General features: G+C 39.8%; 4 protein-coding genes across 6 annotated transcripts; 2 read left to right on the forward strand and 2 right to left on the reverse strand.

Moving 5' to 3' along the window:
- Window positions 1-11: 11 nt before the first annotated feature.
- On the forward strand, window positions 12-2,047 carry LOC136251396 (large ribosomal subunit protein uL3-like). The gene is made up of 10 exons (XM_066043840.1): window positions 12-171; window positions 282-474; window positions 524-692; window positions 830-965; window positions 1,024-1,101; window positions 1,154-1,262; window positions 1,317-1,558; window positions 1,613-1,708; window positions 1,756-1,875; window positions 1,936-2,047. The coding sequence occupies exons 1-10, from the start codon at window positions 169-171 to the stop codon at window positions 1,993-1,995; spliced, it is 1,206 nt and encodes a 401-aa protein (XP_065899912.1). The 5' UTR covers window positions 12-168; the 3' UTR covers window positions 1,996-2,047.
- Window positions 1,993-10,506, reverse strand: LOC136251388 (kinesin-like protein KIF19). Its single transcript, XM_066043830.1, has 21 exons — window positions 10,395-10,506; window positions 10,035-10,101; window positions 9,860-9,940; window positions 8,707-8,817; window positions 8,567-8,654; window positions 7,983-8,119; window positions 7,498-7,697; window positions 7,324-7,450; window positions 6,982-7,122; window positions 6,813-6,935; window positions 6,622-6,754; window positions 6,107-6,185; window positions 5,988-6,059; window positions 5,593-5,926; window positions 5,454-5,535; window positions 4,917-5,048; window positions 3,337-3,437; window positions 3,242-3,290; window positions 2,372-3,073; window positions 2,283-2,318; window positions 1,993-2,236 (listed from the first exon to the last, which is right to left on the reverse strand). The coding sequence occupies exons 2-21, from the start codon at window positions 10,071-10,073 to the stop codon at window positions 2,067-2,069; spliced, it is 2,937 nt and encodes a 978-aa protein (XP_065899902.1). The 5' UTR covers window positions 10,074-10,101; window positions 10,395-10,506; the 3' UTR covers window positions 1,993-2,066.
- LOC136251401 (PHD finger-like domain-containing protein 5A) lies at window positions 10,481-12,657 on the forward strand. The gene is made up of 4 exons (XM_066043843.1): window positions 10,481-10,616; window positions 10,757-10,780; window positions 10,830-10,996; window positions 12,502-12,657. The coding sequence occupies exons 1-4, from the start codon at window positions 10,565-10,567 to the stop codon at window positions 12,589-12,591; spliced, it is 333 nt and encodes a 110-aa protein (XP_065899915.1). The 5' UTR covers window positions 10,481-10,564; the 3' UTR covers window positions 12,592-12,657.
- On the reverse strand, window positions 12,600-20,659 carry LOC136251394 (neutral ceramidase B-like). Of its 3 annotated transcripts, XM_066043837.1 has the most exons (12): window positions 20,513-20,659; window positions 20,362-20,456; window positions 15,906-16,008; window positions 15,104-15,274; window positions 14,970-15,053; window positions 14,760-14,891; window positions 14,554-14,703; window positions 13,799-14,019; window positions 13,657-13,733; window positions 13,493-13,609; window positions 12,883-12,934; window positions 12,600-12,835 (listed from the first exon to the last, which is right to left on the reverse strand). In XM_066043837.1, the coding sequence occupies exons 1-12, from the start codon at window positions 20,595-20,597 to the stop codon at window positions 12,794-12,796; spliced, it is 1,329 nt and encodes a 442-aa protein (XP_065899909.1). In that variant the 5' UTR covers window positions 20,598-20,659; the 3' UTR covers window positions 12,600-12,793. The 3 variants fall into 3 exon arrangements, with proteins under 3 accessions (XP_065899909.1, XP_065899908.1, XP_065899910.1); XM_066043836.1 differs by lacking the exon at window positions 12,883-12,934; XM_066043838.1 differs by lacking the exons at window positions 12,883-12,934; window positions 20,513-20,659 and having other exon boundaries at window positions 20,372-20,456.
- Window positions 20,660-20,690: the final 31 nt, after the last annotated feature.

Below are 20,690 nucleotides of genomic sequence, written 5' to 3' on the forward strand. Positions count from 1 at the left end.
TTCTCTCGTCTCTTCGCAATAACATCTACAATTTGGTTGCCGTCCGTAGACGTTCCGCTGTCTTCTGTGTTGCTCATTCTTTGGAGGAGTGGTATAATTCCAATTGATACCTACCAATTAGAGGCGCATGCGTAATCAAGCACGTTCTCGAGAGCCATCGTGACCAACATGGTGAGTTGTGCGTTAGTCGTTATCTTTGTAATCCATGTAGCCGGTTGTGTTTAACTGCTTGTGTGGAGTTAAAAGATGACTAACTGACATTGTATTTGTTGTTCTTTTAGTCTCATAGGAAGTTTTCAGCACCAAGACACGGCTCTATCGGGTTCCTACCAAGGAAGCGATGTAGACGACACCAAGGAAAGGTGAAGACCTTCCCAAAAGATGATCAGACTAAGGCTTGTCATCTTACTGCCTTCATGGGCTACAAGGCGGGAATGACGCACATTGTGAGAGAAGCTACTAGAACCGGGTCAAGTAAGCAACAAAAAGAAAGCTCTCATGACGTTTATCTTTCCAATCACAGAGGTTACGAAACACGAAGTAGTCGAGGCAGTTACGATATTAGAGACGGCTCCAATGATGGTCGTAGGGGTAGTGGGCTATGTGGAGACGCCACGTGGTCTACGAGCATTGAGAACCGTTTTCGCTCAGCACCTTAGCGAAGGCTGCAGGCGCCGCTTCTACAAGAACTGGTAAGGAGAACAGAGTGTAGCTAGATAGTGGTGTTTGTAGTTACACTTGTGAACAGTTTGTGAATGGTCTGGTTTTGCAACAGTTCCAAACTCCTCTCAGACTTGCTGATGAGTTTGGTTCAATATTTTTACTGAAGGGTTCGATCAAAAAAGAAGGCATACACCCGTGTATCTAAGAAGTGGGAAGATGATGCTGGCAAGAAAAGCATTGAAAAGGACATTAGCTCAATCAAGAAGTATTGCAAAGTTGTCCGTGCCATCTGCCACACCCAGGTATGTTTTTAATAGCATTAATGGAGGCAACATGAATGTTATACACATGCTCTATTAGATGGATCTTATTGGCTTGAGACAGAAGAAGGCACACATCATGGAGATACAAATTAATGGTGGTACAGTGGCAGATAAAGTGAGCTAGTATCATACATGTTGTTGGTGTTAGTGAAGGTCTTTGTTAACAGGTAGACTGGGCTGTGGATCACTTTGAGAAGGCTGTACAGGTATCAGAAGTTTTCAAGCAGAGTGAAGTGATTGATGTAATAGGAATTACCAAAGGAAAAGGCTTTAAAGGTATGTTAGCAGTTTCAGATGGCGCACTTGGGTAATATGACGTTTCTTCCTAAGGTGTTACATTTCGATGGGGTACAAAGAAGCTACCCAGGAAGACACACAAAGGATTAAGGAAGGTCGCTTGTATTGGAGCATGGCATCCCAGTCGTGTGCAGTTCTCAGTGGCTAGGGCAGGACAGACAGGCTACCATCATCGTACAGAAATGAACAAAAAGATATATCGTATTGGGGATGGATCCGACTCGAAGAATGCATCAACAAGCTTTGATATCACAGAAAAACGCATTACCCCAATGGTACATACAGTAATTTTAGTAATTGATTTTGATGGGATTTTCCTTTTATAATAGGGAGGGTTTCCTCATTATGGAGTGGTTAATCAAGACTATGTCATGTTGAAAGGAGCAGTAATGGGGCCAAAGAAAAGGGTTATTACAATGAGAAAGGTGAGCTGTTTCCTCTAGTGGACAATCACTTTATCATTCCTTTACAGTCTCTAGTGACTCAAACTAGCAGGAAGGCTCGTGAAGATATTGAACTCAAATTCATCGATACTTCATCCAAGTTTGGTCATGGAAGGTTCCAAACAGACAAAGAAAAGCGAACGTTTATGGTATGTTTGTAGTCTTCTGGCATACACAATGTGTTCACTGTTGTGTGTGTGTGTTTGCAGGGTAAACTCAAGAAAGAGATGGAACAAGAGAGAGAGACAGCTGCAGCAGCTGCTGAATGACATTTTAATTCTGTGAATGACACAAATTGAGAAATGAAAAATATGTACAATATTTACAAGGGGTTGGGGCATCATGTCTTGTTACTGGAGAAACCTGTGCCAGTGATAGTTAACAGTTTGTTAGTAGGTTTTTGTAGTCGAGAGGAACCATTTGGAATAGATCTAGTCCTAGGGTTGACTAGCGGTGTTTCAGCTTGTAGTCTTTGGTGGCTCTCTAACAAGGTATTGCTTGATCCAACACCTAAAAACCTATTGTTTCAAGTATACATTTTAAATTATAATTTTACCTTGTGCAATCTGAGGAGCATTGAAATCCTTTGTTTCTGCAGTTCACAACAAAGCAGTGTACTACATGTGTCCACATTCAAAAACTAACCTGTTGTGTGAAGTGGAATTTTCTTAATGTGTTCTTTTCTAGCTACATGAGTCTTGTAATACACCCTGTGGTAGTCGGCTGGTTTATTTGTGAGACTTGTGTTGCCAGTGAGAGTTTTGGTCATGGACATCACATTTCTTCTTGTCTTATTGTTGAGCAGTTTCTTTCTCATTGATAGAGGCACCTTAGAGTCTCCTGCACCTCCCCTCTTTGGCTCTGACATGAGTGGTCTCCCTTTTGCATTGTGAGGAATTTGACTGGGAGGATTTGTGATCTCCAAAACAGGGAGAGGGGAGTCCACAAATGGTTTTGTAGTGTTCAGTTTCTTCCCATTCGCCACTCTTACAGGTACCAAGTTGGGTTTGGTGTTCTTACTACCTGCTCTAGTTCGTTGCTGCTCTTTCTGATGTACTAATGTTACAGTGGCTCCAGTGTTGCCAGCAACTTGTGGCAGAGTTGTTGTTTTGGTGGTCGACCCATTGCTATTCTGAAGGCACAGCTCACTATGACTACGCACCATACCCTCATCTGGTTGGCTAGATTTAGCATCAAGTGAAGGCAATGAGGCCACAGTGTCCATTTTCTTTAACGGTTGTGGAGAGTTACTACCATTAGTAGCTACTGGTAGAACTGGTAGTTGTGGCATGGACTCCTCACAATGACTGTCTGCTTCAAAGAGATGAGCTTTTGAGTCCCCTATGGCTGTGACAAAATAACATAATTAGCAATATCGAATTGGCAGTGTATTCAAATAGTGTGGGGCCGCACACCCACCAATCAGGATGTACTTGGGACCTTAACTAAGTGTCTGGCTTATGTAGGTGTCCTCAAGTGTCCACATTAACAGGTTCCAGTGTATTTAGACTATACCTTGTCTGTTGCCATAGTAATGTTTGCCATTGTCCATCAGTGGGTGGAGCTGTATGATCACATGATCATGAGTGACATCACAGCTGGCTACTTACCTGTAAGTGGGTGGAGCTCAATCTAATGGACAGTAATTGTTGTTGTTCTATTAACTGTTTGTACTGCTCCTCAACTGACAGTAGACACTCGGAGAAGTGATCTATAACATGATTAGTAAATTAGACAGGTGACCTTATTGCCCACCATAACAAAGTAGGTAGGATGGTCACTTTTGTGCATAGATGATTGGAATTCTAACCTTATTTTAATAGGGCCAAGTGTGGGACTGATGAGGGAGGGTATACATGGCTATAGGTAGCAACCTGAAATTTCGCAGATCACCTCTAAAATTATTTCTGAAAGATGAAATATTGCCTGAAATTTTGTACATTTTGAAAGACATGAATGATGAAAGTTAACGATCAAAAATGTAATAGAAATCTAAATTTTACAGATTAACCAGTTTTGGAATGTTATGGACAGAGATGAAAGATGAACTGGTATATATTGTATAATTTGTATCATAATTGTAACTAGTGAACCTGCACATATATACCACATTTAAGACAACAGACATATCAAAATAACATGTTCACTCCAACTAGTGTCCGCAGACCTAGAGCACTTGTGCTATAATGCTTTAACAAATACTGTATGTTTACTTGGTTAGGCATTTCTTACAAAAATCAATGCAGTGACCATTCATAATCGGCTACTGGCACCACACAAGTGCAGCAACTTTGAAGGTGCAGCATTTAACCAAGGAAATAATATGTGCTATCTTTGAAGGTTAGGCCAACCTTTGTTAATTCCTTGTTTCCCGTCACCTACCTGTGTGCCACTTTGCCTACATACTGCATTAGAAATATGAATTATTTCTGTGCTCAAGATCGAGATACTCTAATAGAGCAGTCAGCAACTCTAATATAACACTCAGCTATCCTACTACAGCAATCATACCCATTATTTATTGCCTGGGAGGCATTCAAACTCATCTAAAAGTGTTATTTTGTTACTAAACTTCCGGAAAGTGCTTTGTTGCACTTATGAAAAGCTTACAGTCCTTTGAAACATCTATCCTGTTGCTTGAAACTAATTCACTGGTGGACAGTGTATTGTCATTTGAAGGCTCATCAAAATAATGAAATTTTAGCAATAACTGCTGCCCTTACTACCTGATTGCTCTCGGGGAACAAGAAATCTTATTATGTTGGCCTTAGTAGATGATTTTGGCTCATTACCTACCCCTCTGACCAAAGCTGATGGTCCTGGTAGCAAACTTAACAAGGTCATGAAGTACACCATAAAGACCTACTTGACATGGTCACTATAATGAGGTGGTCTTATTAATGAGGTCATGAAGTACACCTTAGCTATGTTTGGGACCTACTCGACATGGTAAATGTATTTCATGACTTCAAGTGACCATGTGTTAAGTAGGTCCCAAACTTAGCTAACATGACCTCATTAATAAGACCACCTCATTATAGTGACCATGTCAAGTAGGTCCCAAACATAGCTAAGGTGTACTTCATGACCTCATTAATAAGACCACCTCATTATAGTGACCTACCTTTGCTATGTTTGGAACATACTCAATGTGGCAACTATAATGAGGTGGTCTTATATTACAAGGTACCTCTGATAAGGCTCCTCTGCTTCTCAATCAGTTCCATACATTGTCTGTTCTGATGTATGAGTTGCTCCATCATTTGACGGACTTGCAGCACTCCATTGCGCACGTGAGACATGCTACGTACCTGATGTATATCTGAAGCTAGTTCAGGACAACAACTACACTGCAATACACTGTGACTGCAATAACCAGGTTTGTGAACAGGAGTCTTCCACACACATGCAGTTTTGTTAATATGGAGGGCCATAACTTTGTTTCAATATATTTAGACTAAAACACTTTCCCCACTTATATTTCTGCTATGCAGTACTGTAGTCAATTTCTCTAGTACTTTCAAAAAACTAGCCAAGAAAAATTTAATAGCTGAAGCACATCTGACTATATGTGGTGTCCTCTTTTTAACTGAGGCAGCTCTCAGTGATCACTATATACATCATATCTATAGCTCGTTCTATTTACATGTACTTAAAGTTGGAAAAGTCATTAAAATGTGGAGACTCCTTCATGCAAATCCAATCACAACTGAATATAATAGGATACTGTCTGATTCTAATTCACTGATTTTGGTTAGATAGTCAAATATTTCATGTTGGCTATCAGTCGTGATGTATTCAGCCAATCGCTGCGGAGTATACCACAAAGCAATGATGTCACACACACACACGCACAATATACTCACATCCTTCAAATCAACAGCTCTACTCTGGGCCTGCTCCAGCCGATCCAAAGTACTCTTCTGTTGTTCATGAAGTTGCTCTCTTTCATGATATAGCAGGTTCAATTCCTGCACAACATCTTCACTGCACCAGCCGATAGATCCTGGTATGTTGAGCATCGTAACTCCACCACCATCTGGACTAACACTTCCACCAGCTGTGTCTCGAGAATGGCCCAGAGCAGACGGCTTCACTGGGTTTGTTGACAGCAGAGTCACCTCCGTACTGCTAGCTGTGTTCGCTGCATCATTAAGGGAAAAGTGAGACCCAGTGTTCCTACTGTCTGATCGATCCACCCTTATAAGGATTATAGTACATGATGATTCACTAGTTACAGGAGGTGCATCATTCTACTTACTCGATACTTTTGTGCCTCTGGATATCTGTTGAGTTTTGATAAAGCAGTTCATCTTTAGACTGAAGTTCTTGTCTGTTTTGTATATGATGTGCCATAGTAGAGTGTGGTAATGTCCTTACCTTAAGGATGACTGCTTTTTTAATATGTCCTTCAATTCTCCACTAATTTGACTGAATTCAGCCATGTTACGGTTGTCACCTTGAACAAATAACATAACACTTACGCACACGCACATACAACAAATGCTTCGATTGAGTACACATGGTCATGAAACACTCAGGTATTATGAGTCAGTGAAGACAAATCCTCACTAGTATATAACCCACAGGAGACTGTACCATGTCAGGTGAGGGCACATAAACTCCCCCCTGAACCTGACCTGTTATGTGGGGCATGGTGAACACACACACACACACTACACTACACACACACAACACACACACTACACACACTACACACACACCACACTACACACACACACACTACACACACACACTACACACACACACTACACACACACTACACACACACACACACACACAAACTGTGCTTAAGACATACAGGTTGGTCTGTGCGCTATTAGAGTTAGTAAAGAGTAAAGATACCTTCTAACTACTGTATTTACACCACTTACCATGAGGTATGCTAAGAAATGTGTCCGGTACTTGTGATTTACGACGCAATCTGGTGATCTCCTGTTGCAGGTCAGCTATCACAGCAGTGTACTGTAGAATGTGATAGTTGACGTCTGTCGTGTTCTGCCGCACCTGAGGGAAGGGAGACTGTTATGACATGCATCTGGTTACTAGGACTAGGTGTACCAACTTTGGTTTTGATGTGTTTTGCTCTGTCTGCATAACCGAGTGTGTTACGGGACTCTTCAAATGAATTACTAGCTGGGCTGACATGGGCTATCATTACAGTGCGACAGTTGCCTCCAAGTGCTTCCTGTAAGTTGTGCATGTAGTGTAGTGTAGTGTAATGTGTACTGTACCTTCAGTAATCTAGTCAACTTGCTATCCCGGTAGTTAATGTAGTGGTTCTTGTTGCCACTGACTAATGCATTGATACAGTTCCCTAATGCTAATAACGATCTATTGATGTGTGCCCCTTCTACCATCCGTCTGCCACGATTCTGAAGACGGAAACAAAGGACCAACAGTACCACAGACCCAATTAAACTTGCAAGCACATATATAAAACCATATCATCACACACTTAGTTATATTAGTACACAGTATTACATTAGTGTTAGCCACTTGCAACTTATTGGATCATACTACAGTACAGCTTTACCTTACAGTATATGTGCAACATTTCAGTAAATATATTATACCTGAGTCTGTGCTGCTCGTTCTGATCCAGCCAAATCCACCATATACAATCGTCCTGTTTGTACCGTCTGTTGTGCACCCACTGCCAGCCGACTAGCCTCCACTGTAACTTGCAGCACCGCATGTGATCTGTGGCATCATGTGACATAACAATGTAATGCTAATTCCCTCCTCACCTTGATGAGGTCATATTGACAGCAGTTGGCTCACATGATCGACGTTCATTTCCCATCTTTAGCAGCTGCATGACCTCAGTGGTGGAGGAGGTTTCCACCTCCAAGAGGCCAGCGACTACCACATTACCCTTGCTGTCTTCTCGCAGATCCAAGAAGCCACTGTTAGGCCTCAGCAGGTCACAGATCATTTCATTGTACACCTGTGAGGGATCATGTGACTGTATGTCTGTCCAATAAACTAAAAAACACTCCAAATGAGAGCTTATTAAATAAAGTCAAAGATTTGAGTTCTGGCTATGTGTTTTAGCTATGAAAGAACAATACCTACAAAAATGATAGGTCATAAAGTGTTCACACACACTAGAGGTGTTCATTCATAGCTATTCACACCATGATGATGTAATAAACTAATCCTTAAGATGGCTAAACAGATCACTCCAGGGTGTTTACTAGAACAGGGACTGTTAAAAGTGACAGATTATCACCTCAAGGTAGGCGATGGTGGCTCGATAATTCATCACGTTTCTATCTTGTTGCATTTGCTTGAAGAGATCATTTAATGTCAGCACCATTATCCCCGGGTCTGAATCTGTACCTAACATTGTATAAGTCTTCCCTGTACCTGTATTGAGACACACATGGTTATAACAATGCAAAGAAATGATAACTTGTCATTGTAAGAATCCCCAAAGTGACACTATTCTACAAAGTGACCTACCTAATGTAGCCACCTGTTTAATTAGGTCAGGAAAAAATTTGAACTCAAAGTGACCAAAATAACTAGATCAGCCGTGAGGTCCTAGTTCCTTAAAGTCATTGGCAGCCCAGCCTGCTATGGAATGAACAACAAAAAAATCCTTGTGAGTAATTGTCATTAATTGATGGCTATAGTTATCCGGGCCTTTGTAGCAACTATAGATACTCCAGGTGTGCAGTAACTAGGTGGTACTGTGGGACTCAATGCAAACCAATCAACCTACCTAACTTGAGGAGGTGCAGTGTTTTCAATAGCAACCATCCAACTCAGTGTACAGTAATATGCAAATGTACAAAACATACACATATGCACCTGTGGGCCCATATGCAAACACGGTAGCATTATAGCCTGTAAGAACACTATCAATCAGACATTTTGTTGTCGCCTCATACACTTCTACCTACAAAAGGAAATCAAACACTCAACACGATGGATATTACTACTAGCCGTACCTGTGGTGTCTGTGGTCCCAGGGCACAATCAAACAAATATTCTTTCTGTCGAGACCTGTTCTGCCGAAGAATGTCATCAGCTGTATCACAAGGATCTTGTAGCACTACAAGCTGGTTGGACCAGTTAATACAGTAGTGAGAGCAAATTACTCTGATAGTAACACATGTATACATAAGTAACATGGCTGCCTTATATACATAGAGTGCTTTGCCTACCAATAATGCCTAGCTTCTGTCAGCAGCCACAGCCGCATATTACCCAGGCAACTAAGCCAGACATGAGCTTGCATATAAATTTACTGGTGTCAGTTTAGTAGTCTGGTGGCACACGCCCCTTCGCAAAAGTATGCTTCAGCTTAGCATAGCAAAGTTGTACTGGATTACCAAAAACTGGTGCAACCAATCAGAACGCTCCACGTTTACTGAGCACATTTTTGTTCATGTTACATCAAAGGAATGAATCAAATGCTCTAACAATACTGAAAGAAATGAAAGAAGTTAGGTGATAAAGAACAAAGAGAAGAAAGTGTTATTTCGGGAAGGGCTTTTCACCTTGTTTGATATGCGAAAAAGCCGGGTTATGCTCTGATTTCCTAGGTAGGGAGAAACGTGTATTCTATAAAAGTAGACCAATCCACTTTCGCCTGTGTAAAGGCAAAGAAAGTTCAATATCTCTACCAGTTTTTGGTGAGACACTTTAGTTAAAGCCATTTTTTGTTACGTCATTACATTCAAATTAAACTGATCCCTCCAGAACAGCTAAGCATACCAAACCCTTACTTTTTGTGAAGGGGCGTGCACCGCCAGACTATCAGTTTAGTCATTAGCTCGATTAAAACCAGCAAAACTTGTTATATTGCAGAGGTTATATCATTAAGAATTTGCCACCTGTAATGCATCCATAACCATGGCTCTACATGCGGTATGGTATGGGACTTGAACACACTTCTGCTAACAAATTTAGCTATGTCTTTTCGGGTAGATTATAGCAGCTATTATTTACCAATATCACCATAGAAACATAGAATTCCAATACAGCTTTAATGGTGTTTACATAACAATAGTGTGATATGATAAAATGCTTAAGTGCTCAGCACACTCTATACAGCTATAGCTACAGTTGACATTTATACAAGGTTAGATCACAACGTACATTTTTATCCACCACATGGGCAATGTAGCGTGCTCCATGGCTCACTTCCAATGTATTGATGGGTCGTACTCGCAATGCCACCTGCAAGAACACACCACGAGTCTAGTAGCTAATACAGCAATTCAGCCGATCAAGTATTACGGCTACTCAATACAAATAAAGTGCAGAGACTTACTGTTAGAGATTGTTGCGAAGCGTTGTCGGCAGGCATCATTGTTTTCCCCCTCCCAATGGTCGATTACCTATATACAAACGATGATGATCGGTTTGTTAATGGCCGGTTCAGTTTGGTTGCAAAAACACGAAAACACAGTAAGTATTAAACTGAAAATTTCGGTTTACAAAGAGCTCTGCTGCCTATAGCCTTTGTGCTGTAAGCTGCTGCAATTTCGTAGGAACTCTTTGATGTGCGGGTTGCATGAAGCCGCACCACGGGGGGTCGGGCTTCAGTAACTAGAGGTGTTAGGTTTTGGCTAGCTACGATCATAGCTAAAGATTGTGCTACGCCTTGAGAGATCGGATGGGTACAACTCACGTTAAATTGCTCGTATCATAATCGGACGCCATCGTCTTCAACTTTTCCATTAGAACTAGTGGAGACGCTGGGAAGCCACATAAATAAATTAGCGTTGTTAATTACGGTTACCTGGGCAACTAAAGACACCGGTTGTGTTGGTGCACGTGCGCATACACGTTTGTTGAACGATGGCGAAACATCATCCCGACTTGATCATGTGTAGAAAACAACCAGGAGTAGGTAAGGACTTTATAATATAAATACTTTTATCTCATCATAGGTGTATTATCTGATGTTGATGGTTTTAAATAATATGAAAAGTATAAGCGTAATGTAACTTTTGCTAATGTATTTTATTCTCTTTTTTCCCCTGTTTTCAGCAATCGGAAGACTTTGTGAGAAATGTAAGTTGTGTATAGTTGCAAGTGGTTGTATTCTAATACTTTAACACAGGCGATGGCAAATGTGTTGTATGCGACTCGTATGTACGTCCGTGTACGTTAGTCCGGATATGTGACGAGTGTAACTACGGGTCCTACCAGGGACGTTGTACTATTTGTGGTGGACCAGGAGTCTCAGATGCGTATTACTGCAAAGAATGTACAGTGCAAGAAAAAGATGTAAGAGTTATAAATAAGATGAGTATAACATCAATACTAGAATGTCTAATACCTTGGTATACAGATTTTAAAGTTTGAATTCCTTATGTTCACAAAAAAAAATATTGCTGAACTTGCAGTGGCCTTGTATTATGGTTGCAAACATGTAAATTAAATATGTTTGTTAAGAGATTACTACACAGCATGCTTTATTTTCAACCTGTCTAGCCTTACTTGTTCACTACAAGGCTGTATAGCTTACACAGTATCAGAACATATCAATATTATGACAAAAGTACCTGGAATCGTGTGGCCATCTTAGCAAAAACCTGACTTATTCGCAAATTTTTATATTTTCTCAGCATTATCTGCAGTGTCCAAGGAATGCATCACCAAAGTTTCAGCCTTCTGTGGTGAGTGGTTTTGGAATTATAACACTAGACAGTAGGAAGAGTAAGATAATTGATTTGTACAGTGACTATACTGAAAATAAACTACAGGTGCTTACATTTGCAGCCATAACTTCCGTTTGGATTAGTCTACAGCGTTGGGATTTGGCTTACAATGTTCACCATGGATCAGCAAATCAACCAAGGTATAGTGTTAGCCCTGTAATCACTTACGCATATGGGTATGAAGGCGGTTTAGTTGAAGAAATGATGAAGATCTTGCTTACGTTTACCGCATCGTAAAGAAACATGCGTCATATGTATACTGTTGGGGCTACAGAAACGAAGCAAAGATTTTCGAACTCTATGAGCAGGCGAATAAGGTGGTGTATAGTTTTAATCGATTTGAGTCTTCCTTCTCTGAATACCGTATGACAACAAAAATTGTAAAACGAATATTTGGCAATTTGCTATAAAATTGCAGTTTGCAAAATTTTAATTTGGCGATACTGAAAAATTGATGAATGGCGTAAGTACGATGTTGTACTGACTCGCTTTAAAGAATATTCGGGTCCTGCTTCCATAGACGCCTGCTGTACTCGAATGTCGTGGCCACACTCACTTTCAGGATTATTTGCTGTCTGTAGGCATACTCGCCCATTTATCAATAGCTGCGCACGAATTCATGTCTGCTGCTTACATGGGCCACGCCCACTAATCGAGTTCTAGTCTAGTCAGTAAGCCACACCCATTTACATGCGTGGAACCACACTAATTTATCAGTTTCAGCAGTATCCACAAAGGTTTGTTGAAAACATATTATGCTTCAACAACTGCTTGACCTGAAATAATATTGACGAAATTTAAATTTAGTGATTTAGTGATGAATTGCCAATTTTAGTTCACCACCAAATTTAATTGATATACAGTAATGGCCCGATAAAAACTTGCATTTTTTTTCTTTGTAGCATGAGTAATTTTACGATCTTTATTAAATTTCGATTTTCTCAATACACATGCTTGTGCAAACAAGTCGGGTTTTTGTTGAGATGGTCACATATTAAATCAAAACTTTCAGGTATCATCCACCCATGACATGTCTCTATCTTTGGTCATGAAGTTTATTTTTTGTTGCAGAGAGATGGTTGTCCGAAGATAGTAAACCTTGGCAGTTCAAAAACAGATTTGTTCTACGAGAGAAAGAAGTACGGCTTCAAGAAGAGATAGAACTATACTACTATAGGTACATGTATTAATTCAATGTGTAAAAATAACATACAGCTTAACAGTAAATATTATGTTGCTAAGGAATGTGGGTGGTTGTTAAGGGGCAATCTTCTTGGCGATCATAGTGCAGTTACCCCTGATCCAATCTGCTGTATACGCACCCCAGAATGTTAACAGAGACTCATAATCACCGACGTCATATTCACGTGTTGTTGCAAAATATCCCATGTGGCTGTTGCTGTATCTGTTGAAATAATAGGACAATGACTATGGTGAACGTTTATCTGCTACCTCTTCCCCACAGACTATAATTATCTGCATTTTCATACTCATCCTGTGAATTCTACACATTAATAATAAACATTGTGAAGTAGAACCTGAACACTTTGGGAATCAACCAATTACCAAGGTGCCCTGATAAGTTAGGGACCTTAACTAAGTGTCTGGATTATGTAGGTGTCCTCATGTTGACAAGCCACTCTTAATTTTGAAATCCACTGACAAAGACCTGCCAAAATTAGCATGCAATATTGTGTGGTAAAGTTTTAACAACCTGGTCTAGTGGTTGGTTTCTAGTTAGAGTGATAAATATTTTTGTTAAATATGTAATACATTTTGACAATTATCAATAACAATCAAGTTGTTTATCATATGACACTCTAATATTACACTTAGTGATTTTGGCGGGATAAACCCACAAATGAATCGTGTAGTCTTTTTTCTGGTAATAAACTAAGTCATGTTTGTATGTGTTTGAGACCTACTTGACATGGTCACTATAATGAGGTAGACTTTTTTGTTAGGGATGAAGTGGTCACTAAGTGCTCAAGGTGTAAAGAGTTGTATGTAATTTCAGCAACACTACCCATTAAACAAAGATTGCAACATGGTATCACCATACCCTCCTAGTAGAACATTGTCAAATTTCATATTGAGCAAGTCATTTCTGATCTCTGTTCCCAGGTCACTCAGAGCCTCCCCTGGAATAGTCACCATTCCAGTGTTGGTACCATTGATACTGTGGAATGGAGTATGAAGTATTAGCCAACGTTGATTCTAACTCACTTGAATGCAAACGCTCCAAACTTGGGATTCTGTTCCACCCATGCTTCATTCAAGTGAAGGTTGATATCACAGTTTAACTATAACAATATAACACAAGTACTATAGGACTAATAAGTGTCATCGCACTACACACACAACTCACCACTCTACAGATAGTACAGATGTCCAAGGGACCTCCTTTAGTACAGTTCTCCACTCTAGCTAGGGTCAAGTTACCATTCGTCTCCCCAAACGGGATTACCTGAGCTGCAACTTTGATGGTCACATTCTGTGAAGTCTTAATATTGTTCCTGGCATTCATGATAGCCGTAGCAATAACAGGTGCTCCGTCAAATTGTGGCATGTTATTACAAGTGCTGTTGGCTATATGGGAACAACAATAATGTAATGTGGAACCTGTACACTTTAAAATTGTCTGATTGTCCAGGTCAGTTTATGTACTAAGGGATGCTTTGGGGCTTTACCTGGATTATGTAACTGTTATCAAGTGTTCCTCAGCATTCATTTGACTTTATTGTTTATGCAGCTTGTTAAATGTGTGAGGTGTTGATGAGTTACTAACTACCGTATCTTGGGAATTTTTGAGAGGCAAGAATTTTAGCAGTAGTGCTCATATAAAGTGAATATGTTGGGATATTTGATACACAGAGCTCCATCCTACTACTCTAATAGAATATACAGTTGTTAAGCAGGAGGAGAAAATTTACTCGATTGAAGTTTGTTGACAAAAAAAAGTTTACAATGTAGTGAAATTATCTATTGTGGTAAATAAAAACATTTTGAGAAAATGAAATGCTTCTCATACATAAAATTCATCAAACTATCCTACAGTGGGGGCATTGAAATACTCTAATTGTACAGTCATTAAAATTTCTGTGCACATCTGAGTGTACTCACAAGGGGCAATGTCCCCAGCATCAGCATTAATAAACATGGCTACTCCACTATTCATTGTCTCCAGTACATCATTCACACCACCCATAATGTCCCCATTAGATAACATCTGACTTGGTCCCCAACATGTGCCATGAATTGCATAATTCCACACTAAATTAGTGAAATATACATAAATACAAATTACAGAATTGAGATAGTAGCTATACCTGTAGCTAGTGGTTTACCATCACCATCATTAACACTGATCACTCCCAGATTGGGGTCAATGTCATCTTTTTTCAGGTAGGGACTGATATCAGCTCTTCTGTTTTCAGTAACTCCTGTCAACTGTGCAATATCTACCAGTAGAAAATTCAGGAGTGAATTTAGTATGTGTAGTGTACATGAGTGCGTGCGTGTGTGTGTAGTGGATATACCTATGCCAATAGAGCCATCTTGCAGGTTAGCAGCAGCTTCAAGCATGGCCGTTGCTATTGAGTTGGCCAGTGTTTCTTGTAGTTCTGTAGCAATGAAACACATGTTCTGTCATTCTCTCTCCCCTAATTCTTACCTGGTACTAACAGATCCATTGCTGGGGCCACTGCCCAGAGGAACTCAGGCGTGATACCCCCAGGACCACTATGTGTGTGTGATCCAAATAATGCAATATTATCAAATGGAATTGTAAATCCTTTGGAGGTAGCAATGTCATAAGCTAGTTGCATAAGTGTCCCATCTGATCCTGTGAATGACAACACAAATGATCAGTTACCACATCACTTGTAAGTTTGGCAGAATGACAACTTGTATCCTCCAAATATTGTCAACCCATATAAAGGTATTTTGTGCCAAAATAATATCAATCAAGTGTTTACTTTCCGATAATCAAACAGACCTTGGAGAGCAAAAAGGCTATACCTATGGTATGTTCACGTTGCATGAGCTGAATCCTTACAAACATTTAATAACTCATGGATGATGCAATTACACACGATCTTGAAATTTGGCTCATTTATAGTACTGCTTGACCCACTAAAAATATTTCAAATCCTTTTTGTTCACATGTTTGACATATTTACAGCCAATCAAAATTTTCACAATACATTTCCTATGGAAAGCCATATAAGTACAGTGTCCATTACAGCCCTTTCCTGAACTTGTAATGGAGCCAAACTGTACGTGCCTGTTGTTGATACCTTTGCTGTTACCAATGATCATTTGGTTGGCTGAAATGTTAACTCTGTTGAGAAAAAATCCATTAAACATTTTTAGCTGTTTTTCAGGATTCAGCTCAACGTGAACATACTATAATGTGTTCTTTCTGGACAGAAAATGGAGACTTTAAAAAAAGATCTCAAGTCCTCATGTCATACCAATAGCATCAAGTGTCACAAAGCAAATCTGTTCATCTCCAGTGTCAATGACTAGTGCCTTCACCCAAGTTGGCTGGAGATGACCTTTGCTCGGCATCATCCACTGAATGACAACAACATGTAAACAATTACTACAGCATACAGTAGCTGAGTGAGGGACATACACCAATCAGAATCACCATGGTGACATTATTCCCAATGCATATAAACTAACAGTTTCATGCACAAGAAATGTTTTTGTGAGTGGCCACACTTACTAACTCTACATTGTTTCTTTGTGATGATGATCACCTTTTAGGTAAGTGTTATAAGACCAGGGTGCATGGTACACAGCCAGTTTATCCCACTGTTCTCCACTATGAGGTCCTGGGTATGGCACCAATGATTGTTACAATGTTTCATTGAAGGACCACAATTTTTTTTGGCATTAACTAACAGTGTTGGGAGTAACGCGTTACGTAATATTATTACTTTTGTGGTAACAAAGTAATATAACGAAATACACTATAAAAACAGGTAATATAATGCAAGTTACTTTACTTATGAATGTAACGCGTTACCTAAGTAATATAGTTACTGTAACGAGCCTAATATTACATAATATTATTACTTCCAAGTAACGAAGTTACCAATCTCGTTAGTTATCCTCTGAGTAACGCCTAACCACAACGAAGTAACGAGGCCTACTGAATGAAGCTTATTCACCAGCTTCTTACTTATAACCAAGATTTGCACATTGTCCAACAACACAATCATGTCACGTGATAAAGTGGTAGTTTCACACGTGAAAGCTTAAGGCTGTGAACACAAAGTAATATAATATGTAATATTATTACAGTTACTTTATTTTATGGGTAATATGTAACTGTAACTAAATAGTTCAGTTGCAAGTAATATGTAATATGTAACTAGTTACTTTTACAAAGTAACTTGCCCAACACTGTTAACTAAGCTCACAATGATTGAGATAAGTTAAGATGAGACCAAACCTGTCTGCTACTGGACCTGTTATCAACAGAGCCACAAGCATTGCCCATAATGACATCATGTATAGCTAAACTGAACTATCGATGACTGCATATGCACAAAAATCTCAGCAGTCATGACATGATCCAGCATCACTACCCACACTACTCAGGTACTTAGAGTACTAGTAACCAGCAAAGAAACTGAAGTCCACACTAGATGACATGCAAAGTTGTGCATCTGCTTCCTCACTTCACACCAGGTAAGGTAACTTTGTGACTTGTGAATTTCAACTTTGATGGGCTGTAACCATCTAATGAAATCATTTTAATATTTTGTGTTGAAGATACACAGGGTATGGTGATTACCGGTACCAAAGTGGTAGTTTCTAGCTACTCTGGTTTTTATGACAACACAGTTTGATTGGACATTAAAAAACTTCAGTTCCATTCCCAAAACTTTGCTATAGCCAAGTCTCTAGCTATCTCTTCCAAGTGCAACATTTGTACTAGCTTAGTATACAGTTAATAGCCAACAAGTACATAAATCTAGCCTTTCTCAAAGCCCAACCAATGTGATTGAATTATTGAAATTGCTGGAAGTTAATGCTGTGCTACAATCTTCTTGTTGCTGGCTTACTGTCAGAAATTCACAAAATTACCCCATATGCATTTTTTGCCACTGCTGGATATTTTGTGCATATTTTCCTAATGGCTATGTTGAATCACTCACAAAGTGATATGCACAGATCACATAAATAGAATTTGCTTGTAGCCATATTGCATATTTCATTGCAGTCTGTTTTATTGATAGTAAATTATGGACACAAACGTAATAATTATTATATTCACAGAATTACCGCTGGGTGGTACTGAGAATGTAGCTTCCCATCCAAATGTTTTCAAAATTTATATTGTCCAATAAGATAAACCACTGCACTTGTCTCTTCTTAAAGTGTGACAGAGCAAAGACATGAATTAACTAGTATTATAACTATCCCAATATAATAATGTATATACTTCATAGAAAAGCCTTTCACATATGGTAGCATGACATAAAGAAATCTTGACAATGATGACATTCAGTGTGGGTACTGTGGGCATTCTCTACTACTGATTTGGAGTTGTGATTGCCATTTTAATTTTGCTGCCTTGCAAACAAAAACATGTGCTTACATGCACTGTGGCAAAATACTGGTTTGTGTAAAAATCTGGCCAATTATAGTAGTCAACAAAAATTGGTATGCATGGGCTGGCCAATTTTAAAATTGGTCTGGCCCAGACTAGCTATGACAACCAAACTTGGTCCATAACTGGTTCAGGTTAGATATCACTGGAATATGATGGGTTAAGTCAGAGCTCAAATAATAGGACATGGCTTTTGTCCTATTCTTATAGACACACCTAGTAGTGTATAGTAACCAGTGGGTGTAATACATGAGGTAAAGCAGTTGAAGATTTGAAAATTAATTGTTTAATTCCCATTTCTAGCATGCAGGAAGAACTGAAATGGGAATTGAAGAATTAAGTTGTTTGGCCTATTCTGCCCCAGAATATATTTTGGCTATTCCATTGCTTATAGCCGGCTAAAATAATTTGATTATGCTGATTAAATCACCAGTACTAGAGGATTACTGGATCTATTGGTCATGTGAACTCTACATGCATTACGTTAGTTTATTCATTACTGTGATAACAAAAGACTTTACACAGGGGGAGGGGGAATTAACAATCACAAAATTATTGTGAATATGGTTCCTAAATTGGTTGATAGAGGTAAATGTCTTTGGCTGGGTCTTTGATGTAGTTTCGTCTTATCTATGGACTGCAGAAGATACCTATAGCTGTGGTTAAACAGCAGGACATTTCATGCTGATAGTCCACTAACATTACAGCAAACTGTGAATCTAGAGAGCAATCCTAGCTAATAGCTCACTGCATCAACATACATGGATATCAGCTGAAAGTTGTCCAGTTAGCACGAGTGGTTATTTCCAGTCTTTAATATGGTTGAAACCATGCAGGTTGTGTAGCTGTGATGCAGTTCTTGGGTCATGGAAGTGGAGTATGCAGTCAGGGTACCATCAGTGTACCTGGACCGATTTTCCAATTTTTGGACACTACACCACACACTTCTACTGCTTGATTATCTCTCTAGAGAGATCATCATCTCTGCCCCAACATGGAAGGAACACACTCAGGTGATGCTGAATAACCCATTTACAAGCAATCGAATTTAGGCTAGGAGAGAGAACCCACACCTAGCCAGGGGATGTTATAATGTACAATCTTTCGTTCGCTCCTGCTTTGAGTATGGCCATCTTGGTGCTGCCAGAAGTCACTTGGAGCATCTGGATGCTCTCAGCATCAAGCTTCCGGTATTTGTCATACCACCTTTCCATCCCTGCAGCCACGCCAGCATGCTGCAGCAATTGGTTGATTATCGGATGGTGAGGGTGGTGGAGATTTACAGTCGTTTCTTCCTCAATTTGTTACAACTTCACTAGGAGATTGTCTCACTTAACTGATGTATCAGATCCTGCTCGGGCACCTAGACTGCACAATCCTATCACAATCAAATTGTTGGATAGGTTCCGCAGAAGTTGGCATGGTGCAATTTCAACAATATGGGACACTCTACCTGCCAATTTATTGCTACAGGGCCATGCCACAGGATGGTGCTCCATGTTGAAATGTCTCCAACGCTGCTGCCATTAATAACGTTATGTTGTATGTATTGTACACACATTGCTGTGCTAATTGTTTTAAATGATGAGGTCATATCATAAAAACATTTTAAAATGCTGAGTAACCTATTTACAAACCATTGAGATTAGGCTAGGAGAGAACTCACCTAACCAGCAGATGCTGTATGAGTAACCTATCTGAAATCTAGGTCAGGTGAGAGGACCCCCAGGAGGGTGGATAGGCCATAGACAATTTCAGGGACCTGAGTCAGATATTTGGTCTGTCTCATGGCAAGGCATGGTGTACCCATAATGTAAAGCCATCTTGTTGGCTTGCAAGGCCAATGCAAGGGAGTCCCTGGTCTCTACCACTAGGAAAAGCTGCCATTAGGCTACTTATTTACATGTTTCAGATCAGAAACTTAGCCTAAACCATGCAGATGGGTGGCTCATTATTCATCATGCACCTAACTGGTTTACTAGCTGAATGCTTTATTAGAATGTTTCGATCTTTTATTAATCACCATTCTGCTGAACTTACAATTAAATTCTTTTCAGCTCCCCTGGCATTTGGCCCCCCTTCCTCTATGTGGCCTAGTGATGTAAGTAAGTTAGTTAATAACTTCTATATAATTATTATACATTGAATGAGATGATGGAAAGTTTCATAATAATGACCAAATTTAGGTGGTGAGACATAGCAATGCAGGCGGGGGGGTCTGAAACATAAAATTAGCAATAAATGGCCTTCATACACACACACACACACACACACACACACACACACACACACACACACAATACCGTTGTATACTTAGTTTCTTGAGGTTCTGGCCAGTGGGGTACACGCCTATCAGCATAGTTATATCCAGCTAGGGGAACTCCATCAGGTAGTGTAGCTGTACAACGAGGTACGTGGTGAAAAGGGGCGGAGCTCAGCCTCGCTCCGACTTACCGTCCACTTTCGATACTCCAACTTTCAACGAGGCAACCTGTGATACTGTGAAGGTCACGAGGACTGCAAGTCTGATCAACTTCATTGCGGGAATGAAGGGCGAAACGAGCGATGGAAAGATAATAGCTAAACTTTCCGATTGTGGGCTTAAGATTCACAACTGGTTGAGCGCTCTATT

This window comes from Dysidea avara, chromosome 3 (genome assembly GCF_963678975.1).
Source record: "Dysidea avara chromosome 3, odDysAvar1.4, whole genome shotgun sequence".
Taxonomy (NCBI): domain Eukaryota; kingdom Metazoa; phylum Porifera; class Demospongiae; order Dictyoceratida; family Dysideidae; genus Dysidea; species Dysidea avara.

What these genes read in the sequence shown, in the direction of transcription:
- LOC136251396 (XM_066043840.1), top strand. An exon ending in CGCCGCTTCTACAAGAACTG is followed by an intron (nt 693 to 829) that starts GTAAGGAGAACA and finishes TTTTTACTGAAG; the next exon opens with GGTTCGATCAAAAAAGAAGG. An exon ending in AAAAACGCATTACCCCAATG is followed by an intron (nt 1,559 to 1,612) that starts GTACATACAGTA and finishes CTTTTATAATAG; the next exon opens with GGAGGGTTTCCTCATTATGG.
- LOC136251388 (XM_066043830.1), bottom strand. Translation starts at nt 10,073, where the DNA reads ATGATGCCTGCCGACAACGCTTCGCAACAATCTCTAACA. An exon ending in CCACCATCGCCTACCTTGAG is followed by an intron (nt 7,698 to 7,982) that starts GTGATAATCTGT and finishes GATCCCTCACAG; the next exon opens with GTGTACAATGAAATGATCTG. An exon ending in CAGTGAATTAGAATCAGACA is followed by an intron (nt 5,049 to 5,453) that starts GTATCCTATTAT and finishes AACTAGCTTCAG; the next exon opens with ATATACATCAGGTACGTAGC.
- LOC136251401 (XM_066043843.1), top strand. Translation starts at nt 10,565, where the DNA reads ATGGCGAAACATCATCCCGACTTGATCATGTGTAGAAAACAACCAGGA. An exon ending in CGGAAGACTTTGTGAGAAAT is followed by an intron (nt 10,781 to 10,829) that starts GTAAGTTGTGTA and finishes ACTTTAACACAG; the next exon opens with GCGATGGCAAATGTGTTGTA. An exon ending in GTACAGTGCAAGAAAAAGAT is followed by an intron (nt 10,997 to 12,501) that starts GTAAGAGTTATA and finishes TTTTTGTTGCAG; the next exon opens with AGAGATGGTTGTCCGAAGAT.
- LOC136251394 (XM_066043836.1), bottom strand. Translation starts at nt 20,597, where the DNA reads ATGAAGTTGATCAGACTTGCAGTCCTCGTGACCTTCACAGTATCACAG. An exon ending in TGGAGTATCGAAAGTGGACG is followed by an intron (nt 20,457 to 20,512) that starts GTAAGTCGGAGC and finishes CTCGTTGTACAG; the next exon opens with CTACACTACCTGATGGAGTT. An exon ending in AGATGGCTCTATTGGCATAG is followed by an intron (nt 14,892 to 14,969) that starts GTATATCCACTA and finishes TTCTACTGGTAG; the next exon opens with ATATTGCACAGTTGACAGGA.